Here is a 25,326-nt window from a genome sequence, read left to right as displayed (position 1 = left end):
ATCCATAATTGTATCCCAAGGTTTGACACAGTACCTGGCATGTCATAGGTGTCAGTATATATCTGGAGAATGAGATCAGCTGGACCACTGAAGGCGGAGTTGCCTATTCCTATACCAGAAATAGCAACCAAGGGCCACATGCACAGGCAGTGACAATGAGGACATGACACAGTGATTGCAAGATACTACTGATTACAACCTGCGCCCCAGTTTCAGAGAGGACATCATAATTTCCAGCTGTTAACTATCTTAGAAGAGAAAAAACAATCAAAGAAACCTTACTCCCTCTACATGTCCATTTTTCTGACCAGAGCAAATTTCAACAAGACATGATCACTTGTCATTTGAAGCATTACCAACTCTTCACTCTTGTAGAAGTCTTGGGTGGCTCCATGTTGCCAAGTAGGATGATGCTTCTAACCTTAGCCAGCCCACAGGAACTGCAGAAATCTACTGTAAGATTTTAAATTTAAAGATTACAGGGCCTAGGCAATAACCACAATAGCACCTGAAACTGCTTTGCAGGCTGAATTTTAAGTCATTCTAAAATACCTACAGGAAAGGAGTGACATCAGCAAAATAGAAAAACAGGAGTTTTCTACTGCCTTCTCCCCAAAAAACACCAATTTTCACAATCACCCATGGACAAGAGTGTCTTTGGGTAAATCTGGGAGTCCAGTGGAGAAGTTCCAGCACACCTTTAAAGAAAAAAAATCCAAGATTGGACATACTGAAGAAGATAAAAGCAACATCTTCATTTCACCTGCTTCACTTCTCCCGCAAAATGGCACAGTTAAGTGCCAAGAGAGACATTCTCAGCCTGCGATTTTGTCCCACAGGGAAAGTGAGAGCCCGTGAACAAGTGCCCAGCTTCCCCAGCTGCATGGAATGCCCCCAAAGAAAGAAAGACCCAAAACCATAAAACTCTTAGAAGAAAACACTGGGGGAAAGCTCCTTGACATGGGTCTTGGCAATGATTCCTTGAATATGACAACAAAAGCACAGCAAGAAAATCAAAAATAAACAAGTGGGACTACATCAAACTAAAGGGCTTCTGCATGGCAAAAGAAAACAATTAATAGATTAAAAAAGCAATCTACAGAATAAGAGAAAATATTTGCAAGCCACATATCTGGTAAGGGTTTAATATTCAAAATATATAAAGAACTCATACAGTTCAATAGTGAAAAATAAATAATCCAATCATAAAATGGGCAAAGGACCTGAATAGACATTTTCCCAAAGAAGACACATAATGGCCAACAGGTACGTGAAAAGATGCTCAACATCATCAATTGACCCAGATATGTAAATCAAAACCACAATAGATAACACCTCACACCTGTTCGAATGGCTTTTATCAAAAGACAACAGATAACAAGTGCTGGTAAGGATGTGGACAAAAGGAAACCCTTGCACATTGTTGGTGAGAATGTAAATTGGTACAACCACTATGAAAAACAGGATGGAGTTTCCTCAAGAAATTAAAAATAGGACTACTGTATGATCCAGCAATCCTTCGTCTGTGTATATATCCAAAGGAAGTGAAATCAGTATCTCAAAGAGATAACTGCACTCCTATGTTAATTGCAGCATTAGTCACAATAGCCATGATATGGAAACAACCCATATGTCCATAGTCAGGTAAATGGATAAAGAAAATGTTTTATATATACATATATATATATGCATATATATATGCATATATATATATTTTATATATATATGCATATATATAATATATTTATATATGTTACATAAAATGAGAAGATTTTGCCATTTGCAACAACCTAAATGAATTTAAGGGACATTATGGTAAGTGACATCAGTCAAATAGAGATACAAATACTGTATGATCTCACTGATATATGGAATATAAAAAATATATATATATAAAAAGTCTAACTCACAGAAACAGAAAGTATAATGGTGATTACCAGAGGTTAGAGGTCAAGGAGATGGGGAGAAGCTGATCGAAGGGTACAACAAAGGGTTAAATAAGCTCTGGGAATCTAATGTACAGCATGGTGACTATAGTTAATAATTATGTGTTGTGTACTTAAAATTTGCTTAAGAGAATAGACCTTAAGGATTTTCACCACACACTCACACACACACATGGTTACTATGTGAGGAGATAGATGTATTAATTAACCCAATTGTAGTAATCATTTCACAAAGTATACATGTGTCAAATCATAACATTGTACACTTTATGTATATGCAAATAAATATACAATATATACAATTACATCTCACTAAAGCTCAAGAAAAGGTTGGGGGGAATCTGGTAAGTGAATGAGTCAGTGAATGAATGAACAATACAACGAATGTGAAGTGAGTATGGAAAGAAGAAGATTTAGTTTAGGCTAAGAAAATGTCAAAGTTCACTTCAGGAGACAAAACGGAAAAGTGAAGATACAGTAGTGGGAATAGGAGAGGTTCCCAGCAAGTCAGTAAACACAGTAGCCTGACTAAAAATAAAGGACTGTGCAAGAGAAAAAGAGAGTTTTGTGCCTAAATTATGTAAAATCAGTGGACTTAAGACGAGAGTTAGATCCAGTAGATGTTAGGAAGATGTTCTAGTCTTTCAAGGGGAGCAAGGCTATGACTGGAATATAGAAAGACTAATCTTCAGAAACAAACAGACAATTGAAGCTCCCAGCTAAATATGGGCCAAGGGAAATGGTTTAAACCAGAGAAGGGAAAACAGATTAGGCATTAAAATGTCAGTATGTGAAAAGTTTGTGAAATCTTTTCTAGAGTCCTTGGAAATCTATCAGTGAAGTTTCTGCTATGAGACAAGGGAATTATTTGGATATTTTTTCCAAAGGCAGTTTCACACCATGGTTATTGGTTTCTCTGATAACTAAAACTGAATATGCTAACTAAATATGAGTTAGTAGTACAGAATTCCAAAATGTGTTCAACTGCCCAGAATAGGTTGGAACCATTCTAGACCATTCAATACAACTAACAGTAAATCAACTGAAAAAGAGACAGATGAAAGGAAGAAGGAGGAGGAGGAGGAGGAAAATGAAGACTGATAGAAATTGGAATGTTTTATCTATACCACAGTCCTTCATCTAAGCATACCTAAGAAAGTGTTTCACCAACGTGATTGGCCATCTATCGGGTGTATGAAGCAGTGTGGGAGCCACTGGGTAAAAGTGTATCACTAATCAGTCTTAACCAATTTTGCTTGGAGGAAATCAGTTTCATAGTCACACTTCTACCTCCCTCAGTAATTTGGTAGAATAGAATCTCAACCCCAATCACTAGGCCCAAAAGAAACATAAGTTGGGAGAGAGCCCACCTCACTCAGTTAAAGCCTATTTATATGGAATATCAGATTTCACATCTTTAGTAGACAGCTTTCCAGGTGTGGGTTGTAAGAGGTGAAATTTATAGGCTGGGACAGGTGGGCTAAAGAAATAGAACTTTATTTTCTTTTTATTCTCTTTCCTCCCATTTTGTAACAAGAAGGGGGGGATCTTAAATTTGTCCATTCAAGAAAACTTCACTTCCAAGCATCTTTTAAATATGGGTTAGGTTTTGAGCTCAGTCAATTCTGAGTTCCTCTTTCTCCTGGAGGAAATCCAAGTCCTAGAGGAGTTTGTATAGATTCTGATTTGTGGGAAGGAGAATTTGGTTCCTATTCTGGCATCCTCTTGGGTCTAGCTTGTACTGCCTAGTCTCTGGGCACCTTGTGCTACTATTCAGTGAGGCATGGCAAGACCCACCAGGTCCTTTTGAACATCCTGCTGCCAGCAATGTAGAAGTCTGCATGGACAGCCATAGGTCCTTTCATTCCGCAGCCTCCTCATTCCCATCCCAGGCTTCTTTCATGCCACTGGATCTCTTGGCACTTCCACAGAGTGCTCTAATTTCCCCAGACTACAGAACATGATATTTGGAGGCACCATCTCTGGCCCACCAGCCTTGGCTCTCTCATCTGTCACCTGTATGGCACTTGTGTTGCTCTGGTTCCCAGTTCTATGCTGAAAGAGGGACTTCTGGCCTAAATCTTGAGAAGCATTGAGCAAAGTATCCTGTCCTAGCATTCTGGTTGTGTCCACTATCCCTCACTCCCAGGTTCTTTCTGAAAGAATATAGACATATGAATGTGTGGGGAGGGGAGTAGACATGACACTAAGATGACTTACTGTCTTTCAATTCCTATTTCACCGAGGTTCTTCTTCTCAAGTATCAACAGTTGGATTGTACTTTCCCTCCCGTTTCCCGGGGCAAAAATGAATGAATGAATGAATGAATGAATGAATGAGCTGTTTTACCACCTAGCCTTAGTGGTCAGGGACTACAGGGAAAACCATAGTTAAAGACAAAGTACACAGAAAAATATTTCAAAAATACTACCCTTTCACACAATGTATGAAAACTGTTTTGTCTACTCCCCTAGACTGATAGTTCAAGAGACTGTTCTATCTGTTTAAGGATGTTCCCAACTGCAAATATTGAATATGTAGGAACACAACTCCTAGGAGATCTTACCGAATCAGTAAGGACGCATCAACTTTAGAGAAAAACACTAGTAGACATTTAATGTAGAACAGGGTCAGACGATGGAACGGAATAGAAAATCCAGAAATAGCCACACACACACACACACATACACACACACACACACATATAAACAAATGATTTTTGACACAGCTACAAAGGCAATGAAGTGGAGAAAGGAGAGTCTTTTCAACAAATGGTGCTGGAATAACTGGATAATCATATGTGGAGAAAAAATGAATTTAAATCCATACCTGTGGTAGGCAGAATAATGCCCTTCCCAAGAAATGTCCGCACCCTAATGCCCCCAAACCCAAGGATATGTTAAGAGAGTGAAATGACAAGCCACAGAATGGGGGGGGGGAGATTGTAAATCATATATCTGATATAGGACTTTTCTCTACAATACATAAAAGACTCTCAAAACTCAATAACAGGAAAACAAATTGCAAAAGACGTGAACAGATACTTCATCAAAGAAGATATAGGGGTGGCAAATAAGTACACAAAAAGATGTTCAAAATCATTAGTCATAGAAAAGTGAAATTTACAACCAAAAGAAGATACCTCTATAGAAGTGCTGGGAAAATGTGGAGCAACTCTCATACGTGGCTGGTGGGAACGTAAAATGGTACAACCACTTTGGAAAACAGTTTGGCAGTTTTCTAAAAAGTTAAACACTCGATATTTACCCAAGGGAAATGAAACTGTATGTCCATACAAAGACTTGTAGATGAATGTCCAATAGCAGCTTTATCTGTAAGAGCTCCAAACCGGAAGCAACTTACAAGTCCATTAACAGATGAATGAATAAACAAACTATAGGATACCCATATGATGGAATACTATGCAGCAACAAAAATGAATGAATTCTTGATAACACAACAGATGAATCTCAAAATAATGTCTATGTGAAAGAAGACAAACCAAAAAAAAAAAAGACATACTGTGTGATTCATTTTATATAACATTCAAGGAAATGCAAACTAATATATAGTAACAGAAAGCAGATCAGTGCCTGGGGAAAAGAAGATGGGTGAGGTAAGGACAGAGGGATCACAAAGGAGCATAAGAAACATTTTGAGGGCGATAAATGTTCACAGTCTTGATAGAGATGATGATTTCATGGTTGTATACATATGTTAGAACTTACTACATTGTTCAATTCAAATATGTTCCGTTTATTGTATGCTATTTATACTTCCATAAAACTGTTTTTAAAATACAGTAAGAGAAATTTTTAAAAATATATAAAAGGCAGGATGACACAGTGGTGCAAACAAGTTGTATCAGCCAGGCACCAGCAGACAACGGTAATGGGTTTCTTTGCCTTGCAAAAGTATACTGAGTTGAGTGAGAGCGCCAGTGGTCAAGGAAAGAACTGCCTGTCCTCTCAGGCCACCTGAGGGATGTAGACTGGGGTGCTGGATGAAAATCTTTGGGGTAGGAGGAACGGTAACACCTCAGAGAATTGGAGGAGGGATGCTTGATAATAAAGCCCAAGGAGGTTCTTTGTCCTTTCTCCCGCCCCATTGCCAAAAGGATCCCTGTGAACAGTTTGTTTTGTAGAGTCGGGTGGTGTCCCACGTGTAAGCTAGGACATCCAATCCAGAGTGAAAATAACGCCTTACATCAGTGATCAAAAACTACCTCGACCATCACTAGGGAAATGACACAACACGGATATGACACAACAGGGAAATCCCGAGTCTTAGACCTCCGCAACCACCCGCAGAGCCCAGCCTCCACAGTTTTCCCGCACGCCGCCCCCTCCCAGCCCAGCCTTTTCCTTCCGTGCTGACTCCTTCGGGAGGGGCGGGAGGCGGAATCGGCCCGGGCCCCGCCCGCTGGGCGCGCCTCCGCTCAACAGCGCGCAGCCTCACCAGAGTCGCTTTACGGCCGGGAAAAGGGTGGACCCTGGCCTTGAGTTAGGAGCCGAGTTGAGGGGCGGGGAAAGAGGCCTTTTGCGGCAGGACGTAAGTGACGTCGTGGGCGGTGCGACTGCAGCTGGAGGGCAGAGGAGGCGGGTTCGTGTTTCCCGGGCCGAACCGGGCTGTGGGGGGCGCGGGGCCTGGGCCGGGGCTGTAGCTAAAGGCCTGCCGTGACAGTATGGGTGAAGGAAAGTGGGGTGGGGGAAGCCTTGGGCCGTTTTGGCCCGTGGGTGGGGCTGGGGGGCTGGCGGGCTGGAGTCTTGGGTCCAGGCCGGGGATCTGACCCGTGGTTGGTGTCCCCCCCCGAACCCGCAGCGCGCCGGTCCTGTCCTCGCCATGAGGCCGCAGCAGGCGCCGGTGTCCGGGAAGGTATTCATTCAGCGAGACTACAGCAGTGGCACACGGTGCCAGTTCCAGACCAAGTTCCCCGCGGAGCTGGAGAACCGGGTACGCAGACTGGCATCCCGCACCTGCTCTGGGGCGAGGGAGAGGGGCTCTTCAGGGATGGGGGGAGTATGGGCCGACACCGGGCCCGCTCAGTGTCTCGCGGCTCTGGGGAGGGGCAGGCAAAGAAGGAGCCTTGGTCAGAAGAGGGCCACTAAGCAAGACACGATGCTTGGAGGAGGACGGGTAAGGCCAAGCCCCCGGTGTGATGACCTTATAGAACTCTGTGGTGCCCAGTGCCGGGAATCTGTACCCAGCCATCCGTCTTCTTCCCTGCTGTCCCCCCACCCCCACCCCGGGTTATTGACAGCAGTGATGAGGAACTAATTCCTGAGGTTCCAAGCCACCTAACTCAGCATGTTGTAAGCTATATCCTCCTACCTCGCCAGGCAAGAGTAATTATCATCATTCTCGTGACTGGCGTTTGTGGCCATTGTGCTGGTCGCACTGCTTGGCAGGAAGGGTTTATTAAGTTGCCATGCCAGGCAGTACAGACAGGCCTTCTTGGAACCTGAGAAACGCAGAGCATTAGATTGGCCTGGACAGGGAAAGATCTCAGAACAAGGCCTTACACTTGTCATTCCCAGTTACAGTCACTGGGAGCCACCTGTGTTTTGTTGGCTTGCATATCAAAATTGGCGTCAGGATATGGGTTCCTTAGGCAACCCTGCATACAGAAATGGAAGAATGGGCTGTGTTTCCTCTTTCTTCAGACTGAGAGGGGAAAAATCATTGTATCTTATTTTTAAAATGCAATGAAGCGAGCGTGTGTGTATGCTTTCTTGTACCTGCATGTGCTTACCCACCCAAAGAAAGATCTTTTGGTCTTGAGCCATGTTACCTTACATTCTGTTTTCTTTTTAGAGATCAGTTTCTGGTTAGATGGGACCAAGTTTTGTGCTCTTTTCTCCTTGATAGGGAGGGTGAGGGACTAGAGGTGATTAGGTGTGCTGTGGGTGTGGGAGTAAGAAATACTGGTCATGGGATAAGTGGGTGTAGATGAGTCTATACTAGAGAAATGTGTAGCAGTCCTCAGCTTGTAACAGGTAGGTGGTTCTACCTGATTGCCAAGTTTGGAAAATCAATGTATATCAATTGTAGTGTCTTTTTAACTTAATTTATAACTGTGGTCAGGTTAGTGACCTAAGTATGTTTCTTAAAGTGCAAATAAAAGATCAGGTATGCTTTATAAAGATGGTTTGTAGATTAGCTTGTCTGTGAAATGCCATATAAATGCTGCAGTTCATTCTCTCGATGTGGAGTTAACTCAGCTTGACACTGGGTGGACATTTCCACCGTGGTTTGAAAAGGTAGAAATTGAGCAAGTTGCCTTTTGGCTAGAGCTACTGAATGTTATTTTTAAAATAATGTAACATCACAGTTAACATGTTTTACATGTTAGGGCTTGTATGAAATGAAGCAAATGTTTTATTTGTAAGCCTCTTATGGAAACTCTGACTTATACTATTTATGTACTTTCAAATCAGAGTGTAAACTATTCTTTTTACCACACTTATTTGGATGTTATGAGATTCCTTTGTTTAAAGGTTTTAAAGTCAAACTTCCAGCTCATAACTGAGCCAAATATATGTATGCAGAATCAGACATTGGCCTTCCACTCCGTGTGTGGTAGAGCCCTTATTTTATAGTCTGAATACAGAAACACAATGTAGTCACAGTACTCCACTGATTCTTACAGGAAATTGATGTTTCTAAATTCTGGAGTCCTTTTACTTCTTTGACTTCAGATTATAGCCTAGAACTGCTTGTAACTATATGGAGTGTTATTTGGTGCTGTCCAATTGTGTCTTTGAGGTCTTTGAGGGTTTTTTTTTTCCTTTTTCTTTTTAAATGTTTGGGTTAAAACACTAGTTTATACTTTAAACTGCTTGGGAGAGCTTTGATTTTTTTTTTTCTTTTAATGCACTGAAATCAAATTTAAATTACAGGTTTAAATTTTCCTTGCTTTGTTTGATGGAAAATTGAAAGGTTTCTGTCTTTGTTTCTCTACTACTTACCTAGAAATTGTACTGATTGCTCTGCCACTGGGGGTGATTTTCCTTCTATGAGAACATCACACTTGGCAATTTAATAGAGGAAAAAACTAATATACAAATGTTTTGTGTTACTTTAAAGCATTAAACATACATATATTTGTACTCTTTAATCTCAGAGTGAGGACAAGTTCTGCCTGTTGACAAGTTTACTTTTTCTGTTGCCTGTTAGAATGTAATACTTTGATGCTTAAGTACTTTGTTGCCAGGACAGTCCTTAATGCTTTATTCTCACTTTAGCCAAAATACAGACATGTTAGGCACCCTTGGTCTGGGTAGGAGAGAAATGAGTGAACTATAATTGAAGGATTTGTTCCCTTACATACCTTTAAAAATATGTGTCTACATCTGCTTGGTAGAAATTACCTTTGACTTGTTACCTTTGACTTACGATCACTTTAAGCTTCAGCTCCATGCTTTCTACGACATAGTTCAGGAAACAAAAATTCTGAGAAAATGAGTTTGATTCCTGTTTCCTTCTGATTTTCAATGTCTCTTATTACTACAAGTTTATATTTGGCTCCCACTTCACAAATCTCCCAATTTTATAGCTTCAAGTACCCAAGGGAGAACACTGACAGGAGGTCTTCATAGTGAAGTGAGTGAGAGGAAGGTGCCCACATTTGTTCTGTTGAGCCCTTGTATGTTATGCCCTTTGCCTTTACTGCTGCCTAGCATGCTTTTTACCCCCATTTCTTTTTTAATAACCTTTCAAAGAAATTCTTGACTTTAATTTCCTTTTTATTAAACTTTTTTTAAAAAAATCCTTCACCTTGGTTTTTTTTTTTAATGATCTGTGATTTACCTCCATCCTGTAAAGCATTATAATCTTGGAATAACTTTTTTAAGAATTCATGTTTCTGCCATGACCATAATTCTGATCTGAAAGAAATAAAATGTTTCTGGGTTGGATCCCATGGTTTTGAATCGCACTGTGTCCAAAGAAATGTAAATAATTCAAAGAACTTTCCTTATCAGATCATAACATTTTAGGTAGATCAAATGTGCCTGTTTGAAATGTTTTAGACTTTTGTGGATTTGCTGATGTGACAAACTGAAGGCGTTAACTTGGGCATAATTAGTAAAGATAACAATTTGTTATAAATATTTGTTCATGGAGTGAACAAAGTCCGTTTTCAGGGAATGAGAACCCTGACATGGATTCCCCAGATGACCGTTCTTCAAGTGGTGGCTCAATGCAGGAATGCTACCCTGGCTCCTAGCACCATCTCCACCCACCCAGCCCTTGTCAGAAACTCTGAATATTCTGGGAAATTAAAAGTAGCTCCTTTTGAAAAACAGGAGAGCCGCCACCACTTTAAAGTTCACATTAAAGTTTTCCATGCCGTTGGCTCATTGAGTCCTCAATAGTTTTTCCACACAAAGGACAAAACAATAGTTGCAACTGCCTCTAACCTAAAGGATTTTAATAGCTTAAAGGTGAAAATCATAAATTCTTTTACATTTTTAAAAAATTATGTTCTTGGGACTGTTTTGTCTCAAACTGTATATCGAAGTTCTTTGACTTTTTTCCAAGTCTGTTTCTGTATAAAGACTTCACAAAAGTGGGGCACCTGGGTGGCTCAGTCGATTAAGCCTCTGACTCTTGATTTTGGTTCTGGTCATGATCTCAGGGTTGTGAGATTGAGCCCCGTGTCAGGCTCCGCACTGAGCATGGAGCCTGCTTAAGATTCTTTCTTTCAGGAAAAAAAAAAAAAAAAAGACTTCATAAAAGATAGAATTTATATGTAAGGAGTTACTCCTTTCAGGAATAAGGCAGATGTGTGAGTGGAGGCCTAGAGTAAGGACAGATAAATTGTCCTTTTTTGCTAAGAATGATAGTGTTGCATGAAATACTCTACTAATGGGATGAAAGTCCTAGGGCAGAGCATTGAGATTTGAAATGTACAAAATTAGGAGAAAAAAAGTGAAAGCAGGAGATTAGAGTGAAAATGGATGACAGTGGTGGTATTAGTGTAAATGTGAAATAATGGTGTCACTGAATAGAAAGGTAATAGGAATGACTCGGTGTGAAGAGTTGTGTGCGATAGTTTGAGATTTTGTCTTGTTTAGTGTGAGCTTTCAGTAGATTCCAGTGTTCAGGTACTCAATTTAAGATTACTTGCTCTTAAGAGCAAAAGAGGCAAACCAAGAAACAGACTCTTAACTATAGAGAGCAAACTGATGGTTACCAGAGAGGAGGTGGGTGGGGAGGATGGGTGATATAGGTGATGGGGATTAAGGAGTGCACTTGTTGTGATGAGCATTGGGTGTTGTATGAAAGTGAATTGCTCTTTTGTACACCTGAAACTCATACTGTATGTTAGCTAGCTGGAATTTAGATAAAAACTTTAAAAAAATAATAAGATTACCTGCTCTTTCCAGATAAAGAGACTGTCTCCTTCCTTTTGTGCCCCCACCATACTTTAAATATGCCTCCACTGTAGTGCTTTGTCAATTTGTTATGTTTTTATGTTTACATACCTATTCCGCTTTCATGACGCAACTGCTGGAGGACTGAGACAGTGTCTTATTCATCTTTCTCTAAGGCCTGTCCTAACATCTGTCTGATGGTGGGTGCTCAGTAAATGTGAATATAAGTGAATGGAAAGATTGGAGGATTATATAATTTTTTAAAAGATTTATTTATTTTATTTTATTTATTTTTTTAATAATATTTTTTTATTATGTTATGTTAGTCACCATACAGTATATCCTTAGTTTTTGATGTAGTGGTCCATGATTCATTATTTGTGTATAACACCCAGTGCACCATGCAATACGTGCCCTCCTTACTACCCATCACCGGCCTATCCCAATCCCCTACCCCCCTCCCCTCTGAAGCCCTCAGTTTGTTTCCCAGAGTCCATAGTCTCGTGGTCCATTTCCCCTTCTGTTTACCCCCCCTTCATTCTTCCCTTCCTTCTCCTACCGATCTTCCTGCTATTTCTTATGTTCCATAAATGAGTGAAACCATATGATAATTGTCTTTCTCTGCTTGACTTATTTCCCTTAGCATTATCTCCTTCAGTCCCGTCCATGTTGCTGCAAATGTTGGGTAATCGTTCTTTTCGATGGCTGAGTAATATTCCATTGTATACATGGACCACATCTTCTTAATCCAGTCATCTGTTGAAGGGCATCTCGGCTCCTTCCACGATTTAGCTATTGTGGACATTGCTGCTATGAACATTGGGGTGCATATGGCCCTTCTCTTCACTACATCTGTAAAAGATTTATTTATTTTAGAGAGAAAGAGAGCACATGAGCTGGGGGGGCAGGGGCAGAGAAAGAGAGGATCTCCAGCAGACTCCCTGCTGAGCACAGAGCCCAACATGGGCCTCGATCCTATGACCCATGAGATCATGACCTGAGCTGAAACCAAGAGTCGGACACTCAACCAACTCAGCCACCAGGTACCCCAGCAATTGTATAATTGCTGAGTACTTGATACTCAGCATAGAGAATAAAGAGATACCATACTGAGTCTTGACGATACCCCGTGTCCATAAGAAGGATAAGATTAAACAAAGACTGAGCAGTTTCAGTAACATAGGTCCTAATTTTATCACCTAAAATGCTTGCCAGCTAGTGGATAAGAATGTTGACAAAACAGAATAAATTAGTGACAGCAAGCATTAGCGAGTGGTTAATCTTTTTTTCCAAAACTTATTTTTGAATTCTTTTTTCTGTACAGATTGATAGACAGCAGTTTGAAGAAACAGTTCGAACTCTAAATAACCTTTATGCAGAAGCAGAGAAGCTTGGGGGCCAATCCTATCTTGAAGGCTGTTTGGCTTGTTTAACAGCATACACCATCTTCTTATGCATGGAAACTCATTATGAGAAGGTAAGGCTACCTTTGTTTTCACAAAATCTCTTAAATCATAAAAAAGGTGAGTTGTTGACATGCTTACATGGTGGCAGTTGCCATAAAACTTAAAGGGGCATGTATAATAATAATAATTCAAGTTTTGCTGTTGCTCCTGTGTCTAGAGCACTTAGTAAAGAGTCCTGAGTCTTTCAGAAACTGGTCAAAATTGATCTGTCAACATGGAGTTGATATACCAATGTTCAAATTGGCTTACACTTAAGAAGACTGTGGAAAATCTATATTCTCATTCTGTCTAGCTTTCTGAGAATCCTCTTACTTTTTTTCCCCAAGTCTCTCTCTTCAATCTTATCCTGCCGCCTGAGTTCTCGTCTTCTTTTTCCAGCTGCCTGCTAGACCTGGAGTTGCCAGCTTTTCAACTTAGATGTCCAAAAGGCAAACCGCACACCTCCCGGTTTTGTTTAATAGCACCCTGCCTTTTTCAGTACCATCTGAAGGTGTGAAAGATGAAGAAGAGGGGAAAATTTATCAGTTGTCAAAGACTGATACATCTTCCATTTTCTCATTCATTAACATTTCATGATTTCCTCTGCCACTGTTCTAATATATGCCTTATTACCTGTCTCTTAGGCTGTTGAAATAGTCTGTTGAGTTTCATCTCTTCCATTCTTTTATTTTTCCAAACCATCTGCTGCTGCCTTCATAAAACTCTGCATTACTGGGGTACCTGGGTGGCTCAGTGAGTTGAGCCTCCAACTCTTGATTTCGGCTCAGGGCATGATCTCGGGGTCCTGGGATCGAGCCCCGTGCCAGGCTCTGCACTTAGCACAGAGTCTGCTTGAGATTCTCTCTCTCCTGCTCTGCCCCTCTCCCCATTCAAGTGCACTGTCTCTCTCTAAAATAAATAAAAGAGAATCTTTAAAAAAACAACAACACTGCATTACTTCCTCTAGTACTCTTACAAAGCTAGAGGCCTTCCATGGCTTCCCATTTACTGCCAGTGAGTAAAGTTCAAGCCCTTTCTCCAAGTGACCTCCAACTTAACCTTTCCAGCTTTGTCTCCCACCCCTCCTTCACTTCATCTTTCAGCCAAACTCATTCCCTCACCGGGCACCAAGCACACCCTCCAAGGTTTTCGTCCACCTACAGTGCCATTCTTCCCATGTTCAAATCTCACCAAGTCCATTAGGTCCTACTGTCATCTCACTTTTCCTTACTCTTCTAAATCAGAATTCTTTCTCACCTTTGTATCCCCACAACATTTTATTTATGTCTCTTTTCCTGGCACTTACCTCTCTTGACTTTGGAATGTAGTAGTTTGCATTCTTATTTGCACTTCAAGTATGTATTTTTCTTGAGGTCAGGGACAGTGCCTTAATGGTTTTGTGTCCCTCTTCATGCCAAACACCGTGCCCTGGGTGTATTAGGCACTCGCTGAATGAGTTTAAGTTAATCACAGTAAACCCCTAATATATCATTTAATTTTGAGCATACTTAGCAACTGAAATGCTATACGGATATCTATATTACAGATCATACCTCACCTAATAGAAGCGTCCCTGTGATTGTCTAGGACTCTGTATAGTGAAAAGGAGATAACAGTTGCAGCCGAAGTATTTTTGTGAGTTATTGGTTGAAAATGGTGCCGTATGCTTCATTAGCTCCTGACATGAATTGTCTTAGTGTTACTAATAAAAGAGAGTATTTAAATAACTAAATTAGTAGTTTATATTTTTTTTCCATATCATACAGAGAAGCAGTTAACTTTCATTCCTGTTTAACATTCAAAATCAGAAGTTTTAAAGGATCAGTATCAGCTTTCAGTCTGTGTTTTGTCTTAGCAGCTTCTCTTTAATAGTACATTTGCTGAGTAAAGGGACAAGGGATTCATTCATTTGATAAATATTTATTGAAAGCCTACTATGTGCTAAACAGTGTGCAGGGGATATAACAGAATAGGGTAAATGTGATTGCTGACCTTGTGGTGTCTATAATTTAGTGGTAACAACTGATGCAAAGGAAACAAAACCAACTAAATTATAAATGGTGGTGTCTTGAAGAAAACAAGCTTTCCTGTGATAGAAAACAATAGGAGAGACCTAATTTAGATTGTGTGGTCAGAAAAGGCTTCTGAAGTGGTAACCTATAAGCAGCTACATGAAGGATGCAAATCCTGGGACCATTCAGGTAGAGAGGTCAGTGTGTGCAAAGGCCCAGAGAGCACGATGGGTCCTGGGAACTGTAAGAAGGCCAGTGTGGAAGGAGAGGAGTGGAGAGAGGGGCCAGAGGTGAATTTGGAGAGGGAAGGAGGAGCTGTATCATGTAGGAGTGTGTAGTCCATGGAAAGATGCTCAGATTTCATTCTCAGTGCAGCGGGGAAGCTACTCGAAGATTTTAAGCAGGAGACTGATATCAGATTTTCGTTTTAAAGCAGTCCCTTTACTCTAGGGGAGAAAAGAGATATAAAAGTGGAAGTAGGGAAACCAGGTGGGATACTCCATAGAAATCCAGGCAAGAGACGACGACAGCTTGGACAGGGAATGGAGCAGTAGAGGTGGAAAGAAGTGAGCAAATTCAAGGACTATGATGATAGTGGAACCAAGATTTGACGAGGAACTGAGTGTAGGAGGGGTAAGGCTGACTTCATATGGCTAGAAACTAGGCCATCTGAGGATGGTCATTTAAAGAAGTATAAGATACTACCAGTGTAAGGTAGAATTATATCCTCTAGACAATTTTGTTCATGCTTAGTGGAGTATTAGATAATTGAGCTGTCATTTCACTATAGCTTTTACAGTTGTTGGTAAGATTTTAATTAACTTTTATTTATCCATGTGCATTTGCTAAAATAGATAGCTACCTCGTTCTAATGTCAGTTGTAAAAAGAAATTGGTAATTGGGTGCCAGCCAAGTCAGTTACATTAATTATGGGATCATGGACAAATTAATCTCTCTGAGTTCTCTCAACTATAAAATGGGTGTTAGAATTAATGTATTTCCTCACATATGGTAGATGCCTGATAAATAGTGTTCTCTTAAGATAAATTTAAAAATTAAGTTAGTGTATATGCGTGTACATGTATATATATGTATATACATGCACTCGTGTTTACGTGTATATACACACACGTTTTAATCAGATATTTGTGAACAGCTTTTTTCAGGTGTAAGTAATCTTTTTTAACAGCTGCTAACTTATTTAGCTTCTTAAAACATTTAGCAGCTTTTAATTAAAATCCCTTTGACTATTGGGGCCCCTGGCTGGCTCAGTCGTTAGAGCATGCGACTCTTGATATCAGGGTTAAGTTCAAGCCCACCTTGGGCGTGGAGCCTACAATCAATCAATCAATATCCCTTTGATTATTAATCTTGAAAGGCAGTTCTCTGTATCAGAAAGAGTGGAAATTGATCCTAATACGTGTTTTAACTTGGGTTCATAGGCAATATAGAAGGTACTACTTTGTAAGTCTAACTAAGGTTTCTTTCTTTTTATGGAGTATTATAAAGCACGTAAAGACCAAATAAAAATAGGGACACCTGGGTGGCTCAGTTGGTTAAGCATCTGCCTTTGGCTTGGGTCATGATCTTGGGGTCCTAGGATCAAGCCCACATCAGGCTCCCTGCTCAGTTGGGAGCCTGCTTCTCCCTCTCCCCCACCCCCACTCATGCGCGCTCTCTCTGTGTCTCTCTGCTCTCTCTCTCAAATAATAAATAAATAAAATCTTTAAAAAAAAAAAAAAGACCAAATAAAATTAGTCAAGAAACCAAAATTTAAGACGGGGCCACATTTTTTAAGTAGGTGATTTTATTTTAGAAACTGGATGTGAATAAATAGATCGTGCCAAGTGAGTAACTGGAATGGTCATAATTAAGACATGTAGTTAGACTTTTAAAAGAAAATATTAAATGTATACTTGTAGTTTTGATAAAATGATATAAGAACAGCTGCCCTCTCCCTCTCTCCAGTTTGTCCCTTAAGAATTTCTGTGCTCTTATTTTCCACTTTATGAAAGGACAGGATTGAGTCATTTAGTCTGTATTGTTTTAAACACTAAAATTTTTAGTCTACAAACAGTAAGCCAAATATAATGCTTACACTTCGTCATGTGGGTTAAATTTTTTGAAATTGTAAATAAGCCTTCTAAAACTCACTAGAACAATCATGCTTTTTTCCCTCCATAATGTGCTATTTATTGATTTCAGAAGAAGATAAAGACTTCAGTGTTATTTCTCTCTGTTGCTGCCCATTATCATTAGGGAACAAATGGGCTTGTAGAAGCTTCTCCTCTCAGTAGCTGTCTGCCTTGTTCATAGCATCCCTTCTGCTTATGTGCTATGATCTGTAGAAGGAGCAAATCAGAAGCAACTTAGATATTTTCTGAAAATACTGAGACCCTGCTGTTCTTGCTTAGCTTCGCTTAGGGTGTTTTTTCTTGAACGTCTGGATTTTTTCTTAAGGTCTCTCCGGTTTAATATTCTCAAGGAGGATAATAGTCTTCAATGAAGTTTGATTGTGTTTAGCTTTGTAAATATTATACAGATTGAGGTTTTGTTGAGGGTTTGAGTATAACAGAGATAATTTTGTTCAGTATTATAGTTTGTTTTGACATTGCTTTACCAAAAATAATAAACTATGACTAAAATGTCAACATACAGTTTCTTGGGAGTAAGAATGCTGCTTTGTCCTGCCTGGGATGCAGTATGAGTCTACTCACGTTAATGCTTTCTTGTTGCTAAAGAGACTAAGAGTTTAAGAGTATCTTGTTTAAGACAGTCCTGCCTCTTTACCAGAGTGGTATAAGAGGATTTGGAGCTTATGCAAAAACAAAACATTGTTTCCTTTCTAAACTGATACCTAAGTGCACATGACTGTTATTAAAGTTTAGATAAAAACCTTGCACAACAAAGTTATGCTTAAATCAAATAAAGACATGCTGTTTCTTTGCTGGTAACCTGTACCCAAGGAAAGAGGAAGGAAAGCTGTTCTGAGGGAATCCTTTCTTTGAAACCAGCCATGCAAGCACTTTTCTGACTGTCCCCCCTAGTGGAAATGGACTGAAATGAGGGTAGACCGACTCTCCAATTTCCAGTTCTGGCAGGTGAGCTAAGAAAGAAATTGGAGAGAAGATCGAGCGTCCTGAGTTGGGCACCTTTATGGGCTACTTACTTCTATTTGTTATTTTAGCATGATTGACAAACTGATAGAAATACAGTGCCTAAGATTTCTTTTTTGCCCATAAAGACCAAGCATCACTCGAGTTCTTTGAGAGTTGAAAATATGAGAATATGAGAATGATACTTGTATTACTTCAGGTAATTAGATGAAAAAAAATGTTTTCTTTAGAAGTGGTATTCTTTCTAAATATTTTATTTATTTATTTGACAGAGAGGGAGTGAGAGAGGGAACACAAGCAGGGGGAGTGGGAGAGGAAGAAGCAGGCTCCCAGCAGAGGAGCCTGATGCGGGGCTCGATCCCAGAACACTGGGATCACGCCCTGAGCCAAAGGCAGACGCTTAACGACTGCGCCACCCAGGCGCCCCTAGAAGTGGTATTCTTAATTCACTACCTAAAGAATGCTGAGATTGCTCTTTTAATAACAGCATGCTCTTTTAGAACATGAAATTATAGTATTCCCAAAGGTGTAACTTGAATAAACCTACTTAAATTTTATTTCCCTTCAATAAGAAAATTCATTATATGAACTACCTGGTGTTTTAAATTCTAAATCATCTTATACGACAGCACCTAAATTCTAGCATCCTAATTTTGTTAGTTTGCCCTGGTACGTTACAGACCCACACTTAATTGTTTCTTAATCTTTGACTTTATTCTCATACAGTTCTTTTTTTCCCTTATGTTGTGATCGCATTTATCCAAGACTTTAGCATATGCTGGTAGTATGAATTTAAGAAAATATATAGTAATTAAAGAACTGGATCAAAGCCTTTTTGAACATTAGAGCCAAAAAAGGGTTATGGTGACTTTGAATCTGAAATAAAACATGTAACTCTTTGATTTTGTGTATAGCTATTAAGATTTATGTTCTTCTAGCTTATCTATCTCAAAATTGCCCTTATTAAAGCTAGAGATTTGGCAATTTCCAGAAGTTCCTTTGTATCCTATCTGGCTTTTGTCTGCATTTGCTTTGACTTTTACAACCTTAATGCTAAACTTACAAACCAAAGTTCCCATCAACGACACAAGAGCAAACTACAGAGTAGCATTATATGCAGTGGTGGAAATGATATAAGACACCTGTCATCAGAAACTCCATAGCAGCTGTCATATGCTTTACAAAGGAAATAAACTTCTCATTTTTAAACTAACTGGGCTATCTCTTGTTAATGGGCCAACTTTGTATCATTACTTAACAAAAACATTACTTACAAAAACATTCCAAGGAGAGAAGCAGCGGTTCTTAAGTGATAAAGGGAACAGCCAAGGACTACCTTGGTGTCACATTAACAACATTTGATAAGTGGGAAAGAGAAAAGTACAACCAACTTTTGTGTGTATAATCATCTACTTATTTCTCTATATCCAGGATTGAGACGACAGCAGGTAAGAAGGAGGGGCTGGCGCTCATGCTTTTGTATGCACTGGTACTTATACCGCATTGAAGATCCTGTAATTTGTGGAGTCCATCAGGCTGTGCTGTATGATGTATACAACCGGTGTGTGCCAGATACTCACAGCTGCATCCCTTCATATGAATATCCATTTCTTGTTTTTTTTTTTTTAAGATTTTATTTATTTATTTGACAGAGAGAGAGACAGCCAGCGAGAGAGAGAACACAAGCAGGGGGAGTGGGAGAGGAAGAAGCAGGCTTCCAGCGGAGGAGCCTGATGTGGGGCTTGATCCCAGAACGCCAGGATCACGCCCTGAGCCGAAGGCAGACGCTTAACGACTGAGCCACCCAGGCGCCCCCCATTTCTTGTTTTAAAAGCTAATTCCAGGGGTGCCTGGGTGGCGCAGTGGTTGGGCGTCTGCCTTCGGCTCAGGGCGTGATCCCAGCGTTCTGGGATCGAGCCCCACATCGGGCTTCTCCGCCAGGAGCCTGCTTCTTCCTCTCCCACTACCCCTGCTTGTGTTCCCTCTTTCGCTGGCTGTCTCTGTCAAATAAATAAATAAAATCTTTTAAAAAAAATAAAAATAAAATAAAAATAAAAGCTAATTCCACTGCCTGAGTTTTTTGAGATCCAGCTGATACTTAATGGGAAATCTGATGACGAGTTAAAAGCTATGGTGTTTCTTTCTGTCAGGTTCTGAAGAAAGTGTCCAAATACATTCAAGAGCAGAATGAGAAGATATATGCTCCCCAAGGCCTCCTCCTGACAGATCCCATTGAGAGAGGACTTCGAGTTGTATCTTTTTTGTCCAGATCATAAGGTCTAAATATCTATAAAAAGAAAGTTTCGATGGTACTATTTGGCAGCTAGAGAGAATTTAACTCCCTTCTCTTGTAATTGCCCTAGGAATCTTCTGTGTGAATTGCATGCCTATCATAAGCCTTCTGTTTCCAACATTTTTCTGAAAGCATGTCTCCTTCCTTTGCATTGTGCAGGTCCTCAGATGGTTTAATATTCTGGTTACCGTCTTTCTTGGTGGTTCTGAGGGCATCTTGTAGTCATAATGGGGGTGGCATGAGTAATGCATCTCAGCTGCAGAAACTGAACCTAAAGCCTCTTTGAAATGCACAAACTCATAATGTGCGGTGAGACGTGTCATCCAAATGAGTTGCAGCTCCATGGGCTCATCTGACTAGTTGAAATCAGTTACAGCTGCCAGATGTATAATTTCATTACCTTTGACACACTGTGCATATTTTTAGAGGCAGTGAGCTTTGAAACTCACTAAGTGAATTTGGTAAATAAAATTGCAAAAAAACTAATTTAGCTTGATAACTGGAGTAATGAGTAAAATAAATTTTTTTAAAAACCTAGGTCAGATAATCCCAGGCCTTCCGGCTGATAATAATTTCAGCAGTTTTATTATACTCTGCAGCACTGGTTCTTAAACTTTAGAGGTCATGAACCCTCTCCCAAGAAAGTTTGCAGATAATTACAGGGCATTTCGAACCCCTGAATTCATTACTTTCTTCGGTTCTCAGCTAAGAATCCCCTATTCTACAATATAGTATCTTTTTTCAGAATTTTTTTTTCCAAAAAATAAAGAATGTTTGGGGTGGGGGGAATTACATGTGGGGTACTACAGGCAATTACATTCTTAAAGTTTTTGGCAAGGTGAAGAAAGCATCATGTTTAACTTAAGTAGGAGAAATTCTTAATAATTTAAAAATGAGCAAAGGAAATTGAAAGCAAAGTCTGTGCAGATCATACACATCATCTTGCCACGGTCCCCTTTTATATGTTCTGTTCTCCAGTGTGTTTTCTTAACAGCTATGCTGTTTAGATTGAAATCACCATTTATGAAGACAGAGGCATGAGCAGTGGAAGATAAACCGTAGAATTAAAGGTAAAAAAATTATATGATTTACATGCAAGTTTTTATCATTTGTAGCATGCGTGAATTTTCTTGCCTCCGTGTTAAATAAATCATTAGATAATGGCATATTCTCTATATTGGCTTGAGATTTAAAATGTATATTTAACCCAGGTTCTATTCAGTGATCTAGAATTTAATCCCGATTTTTCCCTTCCGTATTGTTTTCAGACTGGTTTTGTTGTTGCTTTGTTTTGGCAGGTGTTGTTTCAGGGAAGGAGGTCTTGTTTTAATATTTCAAAGCAATCGTAGACATTTTGCATATAAAAATCATTTTGGATTTTGCGTATAAAAATCATTTCAGCAATTGCCCTGCCTGTATGATGAATGGCTTTAATAACCAAAGAAACATTTCAGAGTGGAGGGGGAGATTGTGAATATTTCCTTTATTTAAGTGGCTTCATTGCCCTGTAGACGAAAACTTATCCTGGTGGTTAAAACCGTAAATTTAATTCTTTTGTTTAGAATATTTATGTTCTTCAATATCCATATAATAACCTTAAAGACGTGAGAAACAAATTAGTTAGTACTGATAGGAGTGTAGACGCAGAATCACGTGGAAACCATAGTCCATTAGCACAGCCTTCTAAGTAACAAAATTGCACTTCATTATTTCTACCAGTTCCGGTCATTTACACTTTCTACAGAGAGTGTTCTGCCGCTGTGCTTTTCTAGTTGACTGTCACTAACAGGCAGCACAGAAACCGATTCTGCCAAAGCAGACCTCCTCCTCCCCCCCAGAGCAGCAGTAGTAACTGCCATTTCGAGGGCACCTGCTCTGTGCCAGGTGTTATATAAATGGTATGTCTCATTCTTACAAAAAGTGTGCAGAGTATTTCCCCCATTTTAGAGATGAGCAAACCAAGGTACAAACAGATGAAATGGTGTTCTCAAAGAATTACAGTTTAACACACTTTGGGATATGAACCCAAGTTCGACGGACCATAAAACACCTGTTTTTTACACCATACTTCCTGTAGGTACTTGCAGCAGCAGAAACATGGGGAGAGGGAAGAGCTCATCAGATTATTTTAAGTGTTTATCCTCCCTTTTCTTTTTCAGGACTTTCTTAAAAGATACGTTTTGTCTGCCCCCGTACAATTTATCAAAACCTATAAACCAACCAACATTCCAAAGCTGCCATCTTTTAGCACTAGTGAAAGTGTCACCTGAATTCTTTGACTTTGAAAGCCAAAACTCTAAATAATGACATCCTCTGCCATGTGTTTTCTTTCTTTAAAAAGGCCTTGTTTGGGAACACTTAGTGTTCCTTGCTCATAGACTTTGTCGTGTACGATTTCCAAACTGACACTTCTCAGTGGCACAACCAGGAACCTTAATGTGTGGTTTTTGTTATGTGCCATTGGAATAAGTTTGTTTTATCAGTTGCAGCTGCGTTGACTTGGCACAGCCCATTTGTCATGACTCATTTTGCAGCTATTATTGCTAAATGTAATGTTTTTCTGAGGTGGTGTGGGGCTTTGAGCAATTACACACCAGAGACTAATCTATCAATAGTCAGGCAACTGTGAAATTTTGAAATGGGAAAGATTTACATTCGGAGCTTCTGGATAGTTTCATGAATGCAAATATTTCTGTTCAGTCTAAAGCTGTGTGTTCCTCGGGCCCAGGATCTAGTGTGGGTGGAGGTCTAGGAGGAGGGGGGAGAAACTGTAAGAGTAATTAATTCAGTTCTGCCTCTAAGGTTTCTGCAGGTTGAAGTATTACATGAGAGTTAATGATTTAACCAAAAAATACACAAATCATGGAGATGGCCTTTATTAAAAATGTTTAAAATAGCTCCATTAAAGACCGATGGTGTTTTCTCTTTGGATTGTCTTCTTTATTTAAAAATTGGAACATATCATTACCCGGTCACAATAAATGAGCGCTGATGAAAATAGCTAACTTTTGTGGGTGCTCATTATGTGCCTGCACTGTTGTGAATGCTTAGTACTGATCGTCACAGCGGCCCTACAAGGTACGTACTGTTTTCCCAGTTTTCTCAGACAAGGAGAGTCAGGCGCAGAGAACCCAAGTTCCTTGTCTAAGGCTGAAGACTAGTCGGTAGCCGTCAAGGTGACCTGGCCCCGGATTCGCCACGTCAGCCTGTGCTCTGCTACCTGCCTCTTGGGACAGGATCATTCAGGGATGAAATATCCAGGGCTTGCGTTTCTAGACTGTTGAGCTGTGTCCTTGCTTAGTCTGTTAGTACAGATCCAAGTCTTCTGTTCAACAGAACTAGCCCACTTATAAGGAGCTCCTGTGAGCTGGTGTAGGAGAGATGTAGAGGTTATTTTAGCATCCCTTTCTAAAACTTCTACTTTTTGCATCTACTGCAGATCCCACCTCCAGCTGGGACCCTCATCTATCCACTGGCCAATCGCAGAGTGTCCCCTACCTCCTCTCCAGAGCGTCATTCCTTTGTATCTGCTGCCAGAGCCACGGTGCCATTTACTCCAAGGACTAACTTTCTAAAATTCCACACCTGGAGTGACCTCTAGTCGCTCAGCATCCACTTTGTGTCTCCAAATTGTGTAGGACTCTGTAATCTTTTGATTAGTTTCTGAGAAAACACAATGAAGCATTTCACTTTTTTTATTCAAAGCCATTAATAAAATAGGCCGTTGGTCAGCCCAACACAAAGTTTCTTTCTCATCTGCCACCAGTACCAGTGGTTCTCTTCATTCCTTGGGCCAGCTTCCCAGGTGGCTCTCGACTTCAAGTCGTATCTCAGCCAGTGTTCAGTCTTATTGCCCCCAAATTCATCAAATGCTTTTCTCCAGGATTTTGGTGAAAGGTAGGCTGTGTCTGTGGTTTTGCTAATGCATCTCCCGGATTTCAAAGAACTACCAGTTTTGCCATGACTGAAATCTTAAAGATCTGTTTCTGCTGTTCGGTTTCTCAGACTGAAACTCATTGGAAAAATAATGTATGATGTTATTTGTTTTATGATAGCAATTATTCCTAATTAAAGCAGTATTTAATGCAATTTCCAGTTATTTTTCTTTGGAGAATTTTGTTATTATTGCATTACCTTGAATGTTGGGAAGATGCAGTGTGTGTTGCGTGTTCCTTACAAAAATAAGCAAGCACAATAAAGTGGATGCTAAACCATCAAATACATAAATGTCCCTGCTGTGTCCCTGAATGTGTAATAAGCAAGTATAATAAATATTTTAATTATAGTTTTGTTATAAATATAACTTATGAGAAAAAAATTTGATAGGAATAATACTGTATATTGCTAATTTTTAACTGTCCCTACTGGCAAACCTTATGACTCATAGACTTTCTTCATATACAGTATTCAGTGCACAGAAATCTTATGATTGGTTCAAGTACAATAAGTTAAGTGATTTCCAACTAAAACTCTCAAGTCTGAGTCAGTGTTTCTAGTTCTTTTGGCTGTATGTTCTTAGTATCAGGGCTTCTTATGCCCTTCTTTCATCTTTGGGGTTTGAGAGCACTGTTTTCGGGAGAGAGTTCAGAAATAGGAAAGAATGAAACAGTTACAAGTTTTACTTTCAGAGATACTGTAGGTGCTAATACTGGATTTAATCTTTCAGATTTAGTTTCTTTTATGTATCTGTTAGTTATTCAGTAAATCTCATTGGTCTGTGTAATATTTTAATTGTATAAAATTCCTTTGTTACTTTAGAGCCTGTAATAGTGTGTCTGTCTGCCTTTTAAACCTGTTGCAATAACTTTGCTGAAATAAGAACACATTAGTAAAACTTTTCTTAAACAAGTTGTCTCTGTGTCGTATTTGGTGTGGTTTGGTAATGTGATACGGCATTAAATTTCGCAGATAAACAATACTACTAGAATCGGGGCAGCTTAATATTTTCCAATGAACATCTTACACTTATCACACTTTACAGTTTTTTACATGCTTCATCTCATAAGAGGCAGATATGTTAGCTAAATAGATAAAAACTAAGAAATCATCCCTGATAGTCAAAAATGTATCCAGTTAAAGAAATGAAGATAGGATGTTTCATTAGGAATAAAATATCAGCTACTGTTACTATCTTGGA

At 39.6% G+C, this 25,326-nt stretch overlaps 1 protein-coding gene across 5 annotated transcripts; it reads left to right on the top strand.

Annotated features, from left to right (window-relative positions):
- The first annotated feature begins 6,189 nt into the window (after positions 1 to 6,189).
- Positions 6,190 to 25,037, top strand: GOLGA7 (golgin A7). 5 transcript variants are annotated; one of them, XM_048226298.2, is made up of 6 exons: positions 6,190 to 6,497; positions 6,768 to 6,899; positions 12,648 to 12,800; positions 20,047 to 20,148; positions 21,197 to 21,259; positions 23,629 to 25,037. In XM_048226298.2, exons 2-5 carry the CDS (start codon positions 6,789 to 6,791, stop codon positions 21,242 to 21,244), a joined length of 414 nt encoding a protein of 137 aa, XP_048082255.1. In that variant the 5' UTR covers positions 6,190 to 6,497; positions 6,768 to 6,788; the 3' UTR covers positions 21,245 to 21,259; positions 23,629 to 25,037. The 5 variants fall into 5 exon arrangements, with proteins under 5 accessions (XP_048082255.1, XP_026341507.1, XP_057159421.1 ...); XM_026485722.4 differs by having other exon boundaries at positions 6,428 to 6,548; XM_057303439.1 differs by having other exon boundaries at positions 6,475 to 6,497; positions 21,192 to 21,259.
- Positions 25,038 to 25,326: the final 289 nt, after the last annotated feature.

Source organism: Ursus arctos, unplaced genomic scaffold (genome assembly GCF_023065955.2).
Source record: "Ursus arctos isolate Adak ecotype North America unplaced genomic scaffold, UrsArc2.0 scaffold_27, whole genome shotgun sequence".
NCBI lineage: Eukaryota > Metazoa > Chordata > Mammalia > Carnivora > Ursidae > Ursus > Ursus arctos.
Note: the sequence above shows the minus strand (reverse complement) of the source record. Positions and strands in the feature narration are given on the sequence as shown.

Excerpts from the sequence above, each read along its gene's own strand:
- GOLGA7 (XM_048226298.2), top strand. The coding sequence starts at position 6,789 with ATGAGGCCGCAGCAGGCGCCGGTGTCCGGGAAGGTATTCATTCAGCGA. Across the intron at positions 6,900-12,647 it reads CCGCGGAGCTGGAGAACCGG|ATTGATAGACAGCAGTTTGA; the intron begins GTACGCAGACTG and ends TTTTCTGTACAG. Across the intron at positions 20,149-21,196 it reads TTGAGAGAGGACTTCGAGTT|ATTGAAATCACCATTTATGA; the intron begins GTATCTTTTTTG and ends TATGCTGTTTAG.